The sequence below is a fragment of the Rosa rugosa genome, chromosome 3 (genome assembly GCF_958449725.1).
Source record: "Rosa rugosa chromosome 3, drRosRugo1.1, whole genome shotgun sequence".
NCBI classification, from domain to species: Eukaryota; Viridiplantae; Streptophyta; class Magnoliopsida; order Rosales; family Rosaceae; genus Rosa; species Rosa rugosa.
Genome location: NC_084822.1, coordinates 15,800,751 through 15,816,633, shown reverse-complemented (window position 1 = coordinate 15,816,633; position 15,883 = coordinate 15,800,751). Strand labels below are relative to the sequence as shown.

At 39.5% G+C, this 15,883-nt stretch overlaps 2 protein-coding genes and 1 long non-coding RNA gene across 4 annotated transcripts; all 3 read right to left on the bottom strand.

Moving 5' to 3' along the window:
- Positions 1 to 6: 6 nt before the first annotated feature.
- On the bottom strand, positions 7 to 2,071 carry LOC133740294 (uncharacterized). Of its 2 annotated transcripts, XR_009861103.1 has the most exons (4): positions 1,639 to 2,071; positions 1,108 to 1,166; positions 845 to 1,019; positions 7 to 260 (listed from the first exon to the last, which is right to left on the bottom strand). It is a non-coding gene; the product is annotated as an uncharacterized LOC133740294 (long non-coding RNA). The 2 variants fall into 2 exon arrangements; XR_009861102.1 differs by lacking the exon at positions 7 to 260 and having other exon boundaries at positions 267 to 1,019.
- Positions 2,072 to 3,491: 1,420 nt separating this feature from the next.
- LOC133737306 (PR5-like receptor kinase) lies at positions 3,492 to 3,947 on the bottom strand. The gene has a single exon (XM_062164896.1). The coding sequence runs from the start codon at positions 3,945 to 3,947 to the stop codon at positions 3,492 to 3,494; it is 456 nt and encodes a 151-aa protein (XP_062020880.1).
- On the bottom strand, positions 3,777 to 7,000 carry LOC133739270 (LEAF RUST 10 DISEASE-RESISTANCE LOCUS RECEPTOR-LIKE PROTEIN KINASE-like 2.1). Its single transcript, XM_062167015.1, has 3 exons — positions 6,057 to 7,000; positions 4,711 to 4,743; positions 3,777 to 4,618 (listed from the first exon to the last, which is right to left on the bottom strand). Exons 1-3 carry the CDS (start codon positions 6,880 to 6,882, stop codon positions 3,948 to 3,950), a joined length of 1,530 nt encoding a protein of 509 aa, XP_062022999.1. The 5' UTR covers positions 6,883 to 7,000; the 3' UTR covers positions 3,777 to 3,947.
- Positions 7,001 to 15,883: the final 8,883 nt, after the last annotated feature.

The following is a 15,883-nucleotide window of genomic DNA, read 5'->3' as shown; positions in this document are numbered from 1 at the left end:
GTTTTTAACTTAAAGGTGATTTGAAATTGTCAAGTACATACTGTATTGGTTTAACAACTCACCTCTATGTTTTTTTTTTTTTTTTAATGTCTTAGCTGAGTTATTATATAAAGAGTTAGTTTCTAGAGTGTTGAACTAATGAAATCTACTTTTCTTTCCTCACCCTCTGAGAGTGTTGAAAAAGCTTGGTTCTCTGAGCTACTTCAATATGCACAACCTCCATATTCACATTAAATGATTGCCAAAACCTAAAGCACAGGCTACACAACAAAACCAAATTCCACACATGAACAACTGAATCAAATAAGTTTCAATTAACAAAAGAAAAACACAACAAAAACTTTCACTGCACAAATTAAATTCCAATCGATTAGAAGAAACTAAATAAACAACTACACAAATCATAAAATTTCAATCCATGTGCATTTCCGGAGCACAAAATTAAACAAAATAGATAAGAAAGTGTTGTTGATAAGAATGAGATACCATACAGTCTAAATGACTTGAAACAAAAACGTAAAGTATAATTATTCTTATTTCCAAACTAAAGTTTTAATTCCTCTATGCAAGAAGTCAACTGGATGCCTTCAGAACCTAATCTATACATCAATTAATGTAATTACAAAATAGATGTAGCCAATTAAAGTGAACATATCAATTCATTTGGTATCAGAGCTGCATATGTATGTGTATACTTCCAGACTTCAATATAGCAAGGAAATAAAGACCACATGGTTATCTTGTTCTCTCTAGTTAATAACCTTTTGGCGGACAGAAGCAAAAACCATCAACAATCACATATTGGTCGAATTATTGGTAACACAGGCATAACCTTTTTCCTTACCTTCAGTTTCTTCTCTGACCTTTCTGCAATTCCCACTATTTCAGAATATAATTAGCTTTCTTTGCTCGATTTCAAAATAAGAACTCTATATCCCTCTCTCTTCTCTTATCTACAGGCATGCTGCAACTCTATCTCCCACTCTCTGCCTCTATTTCACACAGTCCAGTATTATATTCTGAAGAGTGAACTGTTGAAATTAGAACCACAAATTGAGTCAAAATAAGAAAAAGATTTAAGTTATCAAAATGGTATTTCATTCTCACATAAGTGCAGGTACTCCTTTTGGACCAAAATCATAGTATCTCCACTGCTTTGTTCCAATCTGCAGATACACAGCATTTCAATACAAACCAACAAATCAAGTCACCACCAAAAACACACCTATAATTTAATATGCAGAAAGCTATATAGATAAAAATAAGATTAACTTTCCACTTTAAAACCCAACAATTAGGCAGAAATAAAAGCCTTCAAATTAAAATACACAAAGTTGATGCTAACCCATGATATATACTGTTGGGTATCCCTTGACAAAGTCAAAAAAATGATATATACTGTTGACAATTACCCCTAAAATACATAAAAATGTGGGGACAGTTATATTCGTACAATCGTACTGATGAAATGAAAAAAAGAAAAGAAAAATAACATGCTTGAGTTTAGTGGTGAGGTGGATCAAATTGCAAACCAAACCCAGATAGATAAACCCACATACCCACATTCATAGGCATCACCCAGAATTGCATGCACCGAAATTCAAAACCCGATCAATCACACCCAAAATTCAAGCTTACCTTCTCTATTCTGTCTTCTCCCGAATGTCTTCTTCTTTCCCTTCTTCCTCTGCTTCTTCGCTCTCTCTCTCTCTCTCTATCTCTATCTCTATGGAGAGAAGAAACACAGAAGCGAAAGATGAAAGCGGTGTAATCGATCTCTCTCTCTCTCTCGAATCAGTCGTCTCTTTCAGTTTCAGATTGGAAATCGCATCCTTCTTCCGCTCCCGTCGCCTAAGCTCTTCTCCCCTCTCTTTCTCTGTCTATCACTGTATGGAAATGAAACCATCTGTCTCTCTATCAGAGCGAAACTAAACCATCCCTAGCCACGTCTCCTCTCTTTTCCTCTGTGTCGGCAAACCCCAGAACCATCCGTCTCTTTCTAAGTTTCTATTTTCTCTGTAAATCATGGGCAATATCAAGGGCAAAATGGGAAGTTCGAAAGTTTCCCCAAAGATGAATAGTAACACCCTCTTCGCTTTATTAATAGAGATAAATTCGGGTAAGAGCGCTGAATTAGCTCTTATTCAGCTTCTATAAAAAAAAAAAATTTATTTTATTTATTGATGTCTTTATTGGTAATTTGACATGAGTTGACAAAGTCAACTATTACTTCGAAAAAGAGAGAGGTCCAAATACCAATTTTGGAGGTATGAATAGAAGCTCTCTTTTCATCAGTCCTTTATTCAAAAAAAAAAGAAGCTCCATTTTCATCAGAGAGTAATACATGAGATAGCCAAGAAGAACTATCAATCTATCATTAACCCACACATAAAAGTACATTAGAGGAAAATTCAGAACACACTTCGACCTTGTTTTGTCGCCGTCAGGTCTATTGATTATCAATTAATCGGATCGGATCTCCAATCCACTACCTAGCCCCTTTATGTTTCCTCTTTCTCCCTTTTTCCCTAATTCCCGATTCTCTTTCCTGCTCCTCCATCTTCTCCATTCCCATTTTCCCCTTCTTTTTTTAATTTTTTTTTTTTTTATCCCAAAATCATGGTGCTTGATGACTACAGCGCCTGAACAAGGCCGGTTGGCGGTAACTTTAGCTAGTTCACATATCCAGACCTGTCAAACACATTTTCGAGGCTGATTGATTGGTTGATCGATCCAGGCGGTGGTTTTGATGTCGGTTGTGGCGAGGTCGGCAACGGTGGTGCTATTGGCGAGAGGGTTGCTGGCGGCGATGAAGATGTTGACGACGGGCTATGGGTTGCTGGCAGCTTGTCTCCATGGCAGCTAAGGTTTCGTAATGAGCCCTAGCTTCGTCTTAGGGCTCTTCCTGGCTTGGGAGTAGGGGGACTCATTTTTTGAGTAATGGCCGTATTCGGCTTTACCCTGCTTACACAATATGCATGGACTCCAGGAGTTTGGAGTGATTGTTACTAGTTAGGGACTTACGGGCTTGTTTTTCCAAACCGTGGCTGGCTTCTTGTAACTTATGCTACTGGTTGTACTTGAGTTTGAGTAAAAAAAGTGTTCTCATTCCTCCTTTAAAAAAAAAAAAAAAAAAGTTGTAGACTAGAGACCACATCAGAGTGTAATACATAATATAGCCCAGGGACTATCAATGACCCAGATATGAAAATTGGGAAATATACATGCATTCCTTGCTATAAGGCGATCCACAAATTACAATTGCGTGTGTAATGACAACGTGTGCCAAAGGTGTTAGTCTTCGCAATTGCAAGTTCGAGTTGCAAATCAACAATTATGACCAAATTTGGGGAACATATTGGCAATTAAACCAAATAAAAAGTGCATAGTGGTTTACCAGGTCACTTGTAATAACAAACTGTTCCATTGCAACACAAGTTCAGCTTGAAGTTCCTAGTTATAGATAACATCCAATACAAGTAATTGGCTAATTAGCCAGTTTCAGATGGTTGGGACATGGATGCAGATGCTTCTTCAGAAAATAAGAGAGGCTTTGGTGGAATTGGCAAGGAATGAAGAGGTCCTTCCAACATCTCTACCACTTTGCTCATTGATGGTCGATCAGATGGACGGGTCTGAATGCACCCAAGACTTACCAATATCATCTTTCTTGCTATTTTGCTCTCGTCCTCTGTTATTTCCCCACATATAATCTCATTCTCCAGCTCTAGATCTTTATATATGTAATGTGGAAACATTTCACTGGTATGAGACCCTTCTGAATCCAAATTCTTTCTTGCACCCACCATTTCAAGAACTAGCATCCCATAGCTATAAACATCAGACTTATGAGATACTCCTCCAAAGTTCCGATTAAACACTTCTGGTGCAATGTATCCTGCAGTTCCTCTCATCCCTAGCATCGATACAATACTTTCCTTCGTCATTCATAGTTTGGCAAGGCCGAAATCAGATATCTTTGGGCAAAAATCTTTATCCAGAAGAATGTTTTGTGGCTTTATGTCAAAATGTAAAATTCTTGTGTTACAACCACGGTGCAAGTATTCTAGTCCACGAGCAATGCCAACTGCAATTTCAAATAATGTTTTCCATTCCAAGCGGCAACTTTCATCTGAAGAGCCTTGCTTATAATGTATGAATTTATCTAACGATCCATTAGGCATGCACTCGTATATGAGAGCTCTTTTCTCCCCTTCATAGCAAAATCCCACAAGAGTCACTATATTGACATGCGAAGTTCTACCAATGCTAGCAACTTCATTGATAAATTCTTCTCCATCACCCTTCGATTCACTTAGGATTTTCACTGCCACCACAAGGCCATTGGGTAGCTTTCCTTTGTATACTGTGCCATATCCACCTTTACCGATCTGATCTTCGAATGAGTTTGTCATTTCCTTCAGATCTGAATAATGGTACCGCTTTGGACTCAGGGATCCATGATTTCTTATAAATGCCTCGATATCAAATTCATCCCTTTCATCTGTCTTGAAGGAGACCAATATTCTTTTCCTCGATATGCATATATCTCTATTCCTTGATATGCGTATGCAGCCAGCAATGAGTATGATGGTTCCAAAAGCACCCGCCGAGAGGCCTGTGAGTGATGTATTTAATTCATTAGTGCAGGAATGAAAGAAACATCATAATAAACCACTAACTATTCACAGGAACCTATGGATTATGTACCTATTATCCAACCGAGTGATCTTGAACTTGAACCTGCAAGTGCAACCAAAGTGGTTATACGATCATTAAGAGTCTTATCAATTTTTTTAACCAATAATTATAACAGTTAATCTGTAGTTCTGTACATATTTAAAACTGTATATAAGCAAATTTGTAATATTGTCTAGGCATTTAGGAGCATAAACGTTCCTCCATTCCATTGTTTGTTATTACCAAAATCAAACACATTTGCCTACAAATTAGATATAAGTAGTAAAGCTTTAACCAAAGAAAGTGGTTGAGATTCAAATTTCTAAATCCCTATGTTGCGTTTAGACCTCGTTTGTTAGAGAATTTGAGGCTTAGAAAAAAATTCAATCATTTCCTATCCTTGGTAAGACTGTGTGTGTGTGTGTGTATTTATATATAGATAAGGATGTGAACAAGTTTCCTGTGGGAATCGAAACAATTGGGGAGATGGATAATTCCCATACCCCAAGGGCTTCATTTCCCTCCCCTGTTTTCGGTTTTAATTATGAATGTTCTGGTCACTTTCCCACCATAACCAAAAATTGGAATTCGAAACCTTGGGATTTCAAGAACTGAGAAGACACGTATAAAACTATCATATTTTGGGCACTATAATAACAGAAAATGATGCTTAAAAGGTGTGACAAATTAGTAATTTAGTTGGCGCACACCTCCACAGTTGGAAGGATTAGGTCCATCCTTTCAGTAGCAGTTGAATTCAAGTGAAGAGACTGTGTGTGGTTTGGTTAGATCTAAGACCTAATCAAGAAGAAGGTTGAAGTCGTCTCTTCATCTCTCAGCTGATGGGTGATTACAAATAAAAGTCAGGATCGTTTCGTTTTTAAGTTTTTACAATTTTATTATATTTTTTAATTAGAAATAAGAAGGTTCTATTAGGAATTTAGGAGTTTAGGAATTAATGGTGTTGGTCAATTTTATTATTTCAAATTTGTATTGGTTGTAAAATAAATCAGCCTTAAAAGTGGGTAAACCTTACAATCTGTATACCTAAACCTCGATCGACCAGACCATCTAGTCTAAGCACCTTAAAAGCTTATAGAACAAACACAAACATATTGCATGGATGATCAAGTCAACAACTGCAGGGCTGCTAATTTATCAATTATGAACTCCAGGCTCAATAATATGATATGGAAATAACCAAAACTTGAACAATCTTTAAGGCCATGTGGGAGGTTAAACAATTAAGGTACCTAAAGATCAGCTTGTAAGGCAACTAAATCCCAACTCTGGTTATCACTTATCAGTTGTTAAAATCAAAGAGCAAAAGAGATAATAATATATATTGATAGGCAGAGAGAGCGTATAATTGATACCTGATGATGAACCGGAAGTACATGTGCCTGTTGAAGTTAAATTCGAGCAATAGCACATGAACTGAGCATTAGTAGTGTCTTGCCCACAAGATCCTCCTGAGTCCACGCAATTGTTGCAAAGACCAGTATCATCATTCTGCACATTCAATTCAAAACCACCATTTACCGCATTCCAGATAGTTGAAGTTCGATTGTTGTCAAGTGCATCAGCAGCTACCGCAGACACCGGAACCAAAACCACAGCTCGACAGGAGGCCAAGGCAGATGCATCCGGAAGCTTAGCAGTTTGCGTCTCTGTGAGAAAGGTAACGTTGACTTCAGAATTGCATTCAAGCGAGATACCAGAAAGATTATATCCTAACTTTGACAACGCTGCAGTTGCAGTCGAAGTGCATCCGTAGTAAAAAGACACGTTTTTAGTCCAACGTGTGTAATCAAACAGAGAGAAGTTGAGGCTTGTGTTAACAGGAGAGTTGAGGCTTGAGTTAGGACAGAGATTTCCCAAATAATCCTGCCTTACAACTTTCACAGTCGGAGTTGGTGTAGTAGTGCTGTCAAGAATTGTGAAATTGATTTTCTGCATGCTGATCATCGAGACATTGTCTTGGCATGTGACCTCGAACCCAGATTTGCCACAGTATTCGGCTCGGTTTGCTCCCCAAAAGGGGTAGAAGATGTTGCTTTTGACACCTCTGCAGGTAATAGGTTGGCTGCAGTTAGCATATGCATCATCGGCGCACACACTGAATTGAAAATTGATCGACAGGAAGGAAGTGATCAAAAGCAGAGGAATCAAAGAGGACTGAAAAAGCACAAAGGAATTCATATTAGCTAGCTAGGAAGGTTCAATGATCAGGAATCAGCTCATCACCAGTAACGAAAATGAGAAATGAGCGTGCTGGCTAGTAATGTAAACTTTGTAATATAGTTGGGGCAACACCAAGTCACCAAGTCGTCTCTATTCATATATAGTCAGTCAGCTTTGAAATATTCAATGGAGAAAAACCACACAATGCCTCTGTCTCTGTTTTCTCTCTATCTTATTAATTGCTACGCGGAGAAGTCACCTACTGGTAATTGAATAAATCATATTCTAATTTCCTAACCCACTAGTGAGTTTAATAGTATCGTCTCTGATGAGTGATGAGGGGCTGGAATGGTATGCTCTTCCAGAAGCAAGACAAAGTCAATGCATGCTTAAGACTTGGAAAGAAACCCTCCAATAGAAATCGTTTAAAAACGGAATAGAAAGAAAGAAAATTATAATCAAATGCAAAGAACTTGACAATTTCATTACTTGTTTGTACCTGAGGAGGGGGTAACCCCAGAAGTCTAGGGCCCTCATATCTATAGTCATTGAGATCGAAAGGATCTACCTTAGGATAAAAGGCCAGCCGCCGCCTCTGAGCCACCGCCTGCAACTTCGGCGTTCCGTCTTGGACAGGGTTTGGTGACTCGGTCTCGGCATCAGGCTTTCGGGTTTCGGCTACTAAGAAAGATCTAGAGAGAGGGATAATGTGCTATTGCGGAATGAAAATTGAAATTTTGGGAATGTTTCATTATTAACCGTTCCATTGTTTTATGCTGACGTGTCAGCCTCAAGTCAAGAGTCTAGCAGTGATCCTAGTACCATAAATTATAGCATAATCCAATTCCATCTCTTAGATCAGGCTGAACACACGTAGCACGTAGGGCTGAGCACGGATCGGGCCAATTATAAAATCTGAAGAGCCTGAATCCGACTTGAAGTTTTTTGGGCCCGGCCTGAAAGTTGTATCTCAAACTTTTGGGATCGAATCAGGCCCGGACCAAGCCCAAAAGTTGAGTCTCAACATTTTGGGATCGAATAAGGCCCGGAACTTCTTTTTTTTGGGGCCAATTTTTCGAGTTTTCAGGACAATTTTTCTCAATTTTTATGAAACGGATTGAAAATTCATGTTTTCATTATGAATCATTTGATTGTTTAAGCTGACGTGGCAGCCTCAAGTCGAGAGTCGACAAAGCAGAAACACAGTTAAGTCAAGCATGTATTTTGTCATCATGGTCATATCGCACAATTTTGAGTGTCTTGGTATATCGGTTTATCAGCAATACTGCACCGCCATAATCTGTTTAGTGCTAACATCCGCTATAAGAAAAATAATCACATAGAAGTGCCTTGTTCAACATATAGAAGTGCCTCTTTCAAGGTAGTATTCTTCCCAAACCAATATGGGATGATTAATTCACTACAGGAGATAATTGCTTTTGTAGTTCTTAGTTTTCAGATATAGCAATAGGAAGATGAATCTCTCCCACTAGAATATATACCTTATAAACTAGCCAAATGGGGAGGAGTCTTGTTGAGGAAAGCGGTTAGGCCCACACTTTTCCCAGAGCTGATGGTATTGGACCAAGGGTGACCGTAACATTTTCCTCTGAATGATATGGGTATGGCTCCAAGTGGCAGGTGAGTGGCAACATAAGCAACCAGTACCTAAGAAGCAAGATTGGGACCCAACAAGTCCCTAGCAATGGAAGTGGAACTAACCAACAATGGGGTCTAGGGGAGTAAAAGAGTCACATGTATAGGAGCTGGAGGTTTTGGCTTCACCACAGGAGTAGACTATGACAATGCCATAACCACACTATGGGCAAGTCCCTGATATCCACCAGGTTCATGCTACAAAAACCCGTACATCTAACAAAGACCCTGCACGTTCAAATATTCAAAATATAATTCTTCAGAAAAAGAATCCCATAAGCGATTGTTAACTTTGAAAAGAAGTAATCGGTCGATGTTCACAATGACAAGAACCAGTAACACCTCTTCTCACTACAATCATCTTTCGTTAACGTGAAGGAAACGACTCAAAGATGATTCGATCTTTGAAGCCATTTCATATCAATATAGGTTATAAGGAGGTGTTAGATTTAGACCTAGACTGGCAAGAGATAGAAGGACTGCCATCACATTGTCGATGCTATAAAATTTGGCTACACCATCCTAACGGTACGATAGTACAAGGATCAATCGAGAGAACTCATTGTTTGTCCTCTAGATAGATATATCGGTAGAGAAAACGACTGTTGTGATGCATGCAGATGACAATCTTGCCAGAAATCATCCAGATTTAGCTCATCATCGCCATAAATCTCTTGAGCACAATGAGAGCGGAATCTGACGAACCCAATAAATGACAAACAAAAAAGGATGATCACGCATCATTGTTTTTACTTGCACCATTTCTCTGATGACTTAAAAAATGAGAGACTAATTCCACTAGACTAAATTTTTTTTTTTTTTTTTGAAAAGTAGTTTCATTGAATCAGATAACGATTACATCGTTTCGAATGGCATCCCTTAATAAAGGTGGGAGCTAGTACAAACCAAACTTGACTATCACTATCTTTGAGAGCATGAGAGGCCAATGTATGAGCAACTACATTAGCTTCCCTCCTAGCATGACTAACACTAAACCCAGATTGGTCTTTCAACAATTGCCTGACTTCCTCGATCAACACATTCATAGTAGACAAATCTTGAGAAGGAGACGTAATAGCTTGAACCAAGAGTGAGCAATCACTTTCGAAAAGTACCTCTTCATGTTGTAGAGACCAAAGTACCTCTTCATGTTGTAGAGACCGAGCTAACAAGATGCCATCTCTAAGTGCCATCAGTTCTGCATGAAATGGTGACGTAAGGAAAACATATGGCCGCATCTGCCCAGCTATGAAGCCACCCTCAGAGTTACGAAGCACACATCCTACTCCTCCCCGTCTGGAGGACGCTTGGTAAGCACCATCACAATTCATCTTATACCGGCCTACTGCTGGAGCCTGCCAGCGTACATGTTGCCGGTTTTGCCTGTGCGGATGTTCATTACACTTCTTGAAGGCTTCATACCATCCAATAGTTAGCAACAAAGTCTCAGAGGCGTGTTTCCCTTTCTGCTCCCACACTTGGGCGTTTCTATTCTTCCATATACCCCAGAGTAACATCAATGCCTTATTTATCTCTTCCTTAGAGAGCTGCATGAGGACATCCAAGAACCAATCTTGAATTGAAGTAATAGCCAAAACCTGCCAGGTCAAGTTTGCACTATGCCAAACTTCACATGCATATGGACAATTAACAAAGAGGTGCAAACTGTCCTCATAATTATGGTTACACAAACTACACTCCAAACTTCCAGTGTAGCCCTTTGTACTAAGACTGACCCGTGTAGGTAGGATATTACTTACCACTCTCCATGCATGCAAGGCCACTTTGCCGGGGACTTTAGCATTCCAGATAGCCTTCCACACCACCCTCAGTGGATCAATAGGTGGTTTAGGAGCAAGAACTAACCCAAGTGCCAAATCCTTTGCTACATAGTAAGCACTATTAGTTGTAAAGAAGCCTTTCTTGTTAAAATGCCAAACCTGCTTGTCTTCACCAGCCACCCGACTCAAAGGTAAGGTAAGTATCAACTCGATGTCAGCTTGAGTGAAATGCCTCTGCATAACATTTAAATCCCAAGTCCAAGTAATGGGATCAATAAGCTCCTTAACAAATCTAGGAGCATCTCGACCAGGTGGAGAAGATGGACATCGGGGATACACATCAGGTATCCAGTTATGCTGCCATATCTCAATCCGAGAGCCATCACCAACCTGCCATCTAAGTCCTTGAAGAAGGACTTGGCGTGCTTCCCATATACTACGCCAAGAAAATGAAGGTGCAACCCCCAATTCTGCATTCTCATACTCAGAACTAGGAAAATAAATAGCCTTGTACAGCCTTGCTATAAGAGAGTTTGGATCTTGCATTAATCTCCAACTCTGCTTTGCTAGCATAGCCAAATTGAACCAGTGTAGGTTTTTAAACCCTATACCCCCATCTTGTTTGGGCACACACAAACGCTCCCAAGACCTCCAGTGAACTTTATTCTTTTCCTCTGAATCTCCCCACCAAAATCCCGCACATAATTGATGCAGGTCATCACATAATCCCACTGGTAGCTTATAGCAATTCATCACATACATTGGAACAGATTGCCCTACTGCTTTGATTAAAATCTCTTTTCCAGCACCACTTAATAGCTTTGCCCTCCAACTCACCACCTTCTTCGTGAGTTTCTCGTTCAAGTAACTAAAAGCAGATGATTTGTTTCTGCCTACATGTGTAGGTAATCCCAAATATCTCTCATGTTTGTCCACACGCTTTACTCCCAACATACTAGCCAGAACTTCCTGTCGATGCATATCCATTCCCCGACTGAAGGCAACTTCACTCTTCTGTAAATTAACCCGCTGCCCTGAGGCAATTTCATACGTATACAAGATATTCCGAATTTGTTGGCATTCCTCCTCCTTTGCAGTCCCAAATAAAAAACTTTCATCCGCAAAGAGTAGATGATGTAATATCGGTGCCTGAGGATTAAACTGAATACCTTGCAGCCATCGGTTTCTCACAAAATGCTCAATCAAAGAGGTCAAACCTTCACCACACAAAATAAATAAGTATGGTGACAACGGATCTCCTTGTCTGATGCCCCTAGTTGGCTTCACATATCCTCGAACCTCCCCATTTAATAGAAAAGAATAACCTACTGTTCTAATGCTTGTCATTACCAACTCCACCCATTCCTCCGCAAACCCTAATTTCAGTAGCATCCTTCTCAGAAAACTCCACTCCAGCCTATCGTAAGCCTTACTAATATCCAACTTTAAGGAAAAGTGCTCTCGTGCCCCCTTCTCATTATGTAAGAAATGAGCTACCTCCATTGCTACGAGTGTATTATCTGAAATTAACCGGCCTGGTACAAACGCACTCTGCAATGGGGAAATCACCTTTCCCAACAAAACCTTCAATCTGTTTGCCAAAACTTTGGAGCAGATACGGTAAAGCACATTGCAAAGAGCTATAGGACGCAACTCTGTCATATCCTTAGGCTCTTTCACTTTTGGAATCAAAGTAATATGAGTGAAGTTTACCTCACGGAGAAGATCACCAGAGGTTAAAAAAGATCGGATTGCATTGCAAACATCATTTCCCACAGTACTCCAATACTTCTGAAAGAAAAAGGGGGACATGCCATCAGGACCAGGTGACCTGGAGGGATGCATTTGGAAAGCAGCTGTTTTGATTTCGTCATCAGTGTATGAAGCTAGCAACTCTTGGTTCATTTCATTTGTCACTCTCGGATTCACTGTTTCCAGAATTAAATTCATTGCCGCTTCATTTGTCCCCTCTGTGGAAAACATCTTACGATAGTATCTACTAACAACATTTTCAATTTGACTAGCCTCTGTCACCCATTGACCATTGTCATCAAATAAACCTTTTATAGTGTTACGTTGTCTCCGATTTGATGCTCTCCTGTGAAAATATGCAGTGTGCCTATCCCCAGACTTCAACCACATTTCTTTTGATCGTTGACTCCAAATGGTCTCTTCTTGAGTCAATAACTCCTGGAGACGAATACTCAAAGCTTGTTTTTCCTGATTCATGGCAGAGTCAAAGGGGGTCTCCAACAACTCATTCAAACGTGCCCTAACTGCCCGCATTTCTATTTGCCGAAACTGAAAAGTATCACGCTGCCATGTATTAAGACTAGCTCCAGTGTTTCGAATCTTCTGACAAACCTTACTCATAGGGTCTCCCTCTGCTTCTCCTTGCCAGCCATTCTTGACAACCTCTTCACATGCAGCATGTTGCGCCCAAAACTGTTCAAACCTGAATAATCTCTTCTTTCGACCAATCTGCGCACTTGGAGACGTACATACCTCAACCAAAAGTGGACTGTGATCCGAGGAACTGGGATGTAGATGCGTTGTCGTTGAGTAGCTAAACAACCGCCGCATGGCATCAGTCCAGAGGCTCCGATCAAGTCGTTCTTTGGTTTGATAGTCTGACCACGTATAAGGACTACCTCTGTATCCCATATCAATCAGGGAACAGTCCATCACACATTCACGGAAAGCCTGCATTTGGATTGGTCTTCTCTCCCCTCCTCTTCTCACTACAATCATCTTTCGTTAACGTGAAGGAAACGACTCAAAGATGATTCGATCTTTGAAGCCATTTCATATCAATATAGGTTATAAGGAGGTGTTAGATTTAGACCTAGACTGGCAAGAGATAGAAGGACTGCCATCACATTGTCGATGCTATAAAATTTGGCTACACCATCCTAACGGTACGATAGTACAAGGATCAATCGAGAGAACTCATTGTTTGTCCTCTAGATAGATATATCGGTAGAGAAAACGACTGTTGTGATGCATGCAGATGACAATCTTGCCAGAAATCATCCAGATTTAGCTCATCATCGCCATAAATCTCTTGAGCACAATGAGAGCGGAATCTGACGAACCCAATAAATGACAAACAAAAAAGGATGATCACGCATCATTGTTTTTACTTGCACCATTTCTCTGATGACTTAAAAAATGAGAGACTAATTCCACTAGACTAAATGGTACTTGGTCATTATAATTATTTTGCCCTATGCATGCACCTTGTTTATATATTATTACAGTTGTTTATTTTGAGGCATATATGACTTGTATTTTTAGCTCCGACATGTCTTCGTAAGTGACCCTAAAGAAGAACATTTCATTGCACGATAACAACAAATAATATGAGCCAATTATAGCATAGAAAGGAAAAAAAATACCACAAGACAAATCTAGAAAGTATAACATTTGTTCTTAACTTTTTCTTTATTGCATCAAGACTGAGAATTACAACAACTAGTCTTGCGCGCGTAAATCGAACTCACGATCTCCCACTTACGAAGGGGAGACTTATGCCACTAGACCAAATGGTACTGGGTTTTTGTTCTTAACTCACTTTACATAAGTTTTTATTTTATTTTTTTTATTTTATACAAAAACTGAAATTTATTGAAGCATCGGACTATTTATCTAGTCATGCTTTTATCGTTTACTTTGTCCAACAATTTCGGTATTTTTTTTGTGGTAACTATTCTAATATAGGAGAAGATATAGAAGTACTGCATGAAATAGTTTGGAGAAAGAGCTTATAATTGAGTATTGTTTTCAGAGAGATGAGTAACGTGTTTGAGTTTTTTGTGTGGAAGAATTTGCACCTAGACTGGACTGAGACTACGAGGAAAAATGCTTGTCTTGGTTTCACGTTTATTCAGTTATATTAGCTCATGATTCATTGTTGCAAGTCAGGTATGCAACTTACAGCTGGAACACACATATATCCATTTAGGTAGGCATAAGCTCATTTTTCGCATTGGTGTTTCTTATCACTTTCACTCTTGATAGACATTTAGCTTTTACTCCGTTAATCATATAGGATACTATAAAAGGATTTGATTGGCTGGCCTACTTTTTTACATAATCCCCAACACAACTTGTTAATAGGTTCCAATACAGGTGTGCAACTATCTTGAAAAATATTAATACTTGAAACATTCATAGAGATAGATGAGAGAGATGAGATAGACTAACTCTAATTTTTTTTTCCACAAACTCATATCATATCTTCATATTTAGTTGGTGGGTTCAGGGTACGTTTTCTCAATGTGGATAGAAAATAAAACTTTTCTTCTCCTCATTGTCAGCTATAGTGAGAGGTGATAGAGTACTCTTAGGCCGTGTTTGTTAGGGGGGATTGTGTTACCCCGGCTTAATTTCTTTTAGAGTCCTCCACTCTTCAAGCCAGGCTATGCTATAGAGTCCCTTGACCAATGTTTGGTGCCAGCGGGATTAAATATAGAACCTGCAAAACCTTCAACACCAGCAAAGCTCCACAATCCGTGAAGAGGGAAAACGACAGAAGAACCAAAGCTGTCCAAGTGGGCCAACTTCTTATTCGTCCGGGGGTGATTGGTTTCCGAGAAACAGCAAGAGAAAAACAAACCCAGCAAGAGAACCAAAGCAAGTTTGCTGGCTTTTTTCTCTCAGAAACCTCACGAGTCTCTGAATCGAAGCACAGAAGCACCAACCCACCACCACCTTCACTACCAGGTTTACTGATCGCAACCCACAACTTCTTAAATGTTAGATTTTGAAAATTTCATTGCTTTTTCTTCAATTTGTGGTTGTTGTGGTTGTTGAATTGGCTAAAGTTGATGATTAGGGGATCTGGGTCGTTGAAATTTGTTGGTTTTAATGGCAGCTTTTGTGGGTTGAGGTTGAATTGCAGGTTGAGAATGATGAGAGAACGACGAACGGAAGGGAAGAGACGAAGAGTAGATCGAGTGAATGGGGCTTCCACAATCCCATGATTTTTGGTGGGTTTGTGGTAGACGGTGTCGGGGTGGTTTTTGGGACTGTGGAGTCTCATTAAAAAGAGTCCCCTTGCTGCCAAACATGGGATAACTGGGATTGGACTAGATAAGAATGTCCAATCCAGTCCAATCCCGTGTAACAAACACCACCTTATAGTTTAGTTTACTAGTGATTAAATGCACTTGGCTTTTACAAATTAAAAATCTTCATCACCATTACCTTTTTTTTTTAAAAGAAAAGGAAAACAACTACAACTTAAAGCCTCTAACTACATCACCACTAAAATGATCTAGATTGAAGGCAAACCAAGCCAGAAGGGGAAGCATCTTCCACCAAATATGGGGATTATGATTTTCATAGCCAAGAGCACCAGTCACAAAGTTTACTTCACGATGAATATGTTTGAAAGAAATTCCCATGAAGTTCCTTGCAACAACTTGAATGTCTTTAATTAAAGCCGAATATGCCAAGGGGGATCACAAGGCTTGTTGATGCAGCCAATAATGAGTTTGGAGTCTCCCTCAACAAGAATTTTAGAGCAGTTATTCTCCAAGGCTTGAATTAAGCCATCCTTTACAGCACTACACTCCGCA

Excerpts from the sequence above, each read along its gene's own strand:
- LOC133739270 (XM_062167015.1), bottom strand. The coding sequence starts at position 6,882 with ATGAATTCCTTTGTGCTTTTTCAGTCCTCTTTGATTCCTCTGCTTTTG. Across the intron at positions 4,744-6,056 it reads TACTTCCGGTTCATCATCAG|GTTCAAGTTCAAGATCACTC; the intron begins GTATCAATTATA and ends TTGCACTTGCAG. Across the intron at positions 4,619-4,710 it reads ATCACTCGGTTGGATAATAG|GCCTCTCGGCGGGTGCTTTT; the intron begins GTACATAATCCA and ends CATCACTCACAG.
- LOC133737306 (XM_062164896.1), bottom strand. The coding sequence starts at position 3,947 with ATGACGAAGGAAAGTATTGTATCGATGCTAGGGATGAGAGGAACTGCA.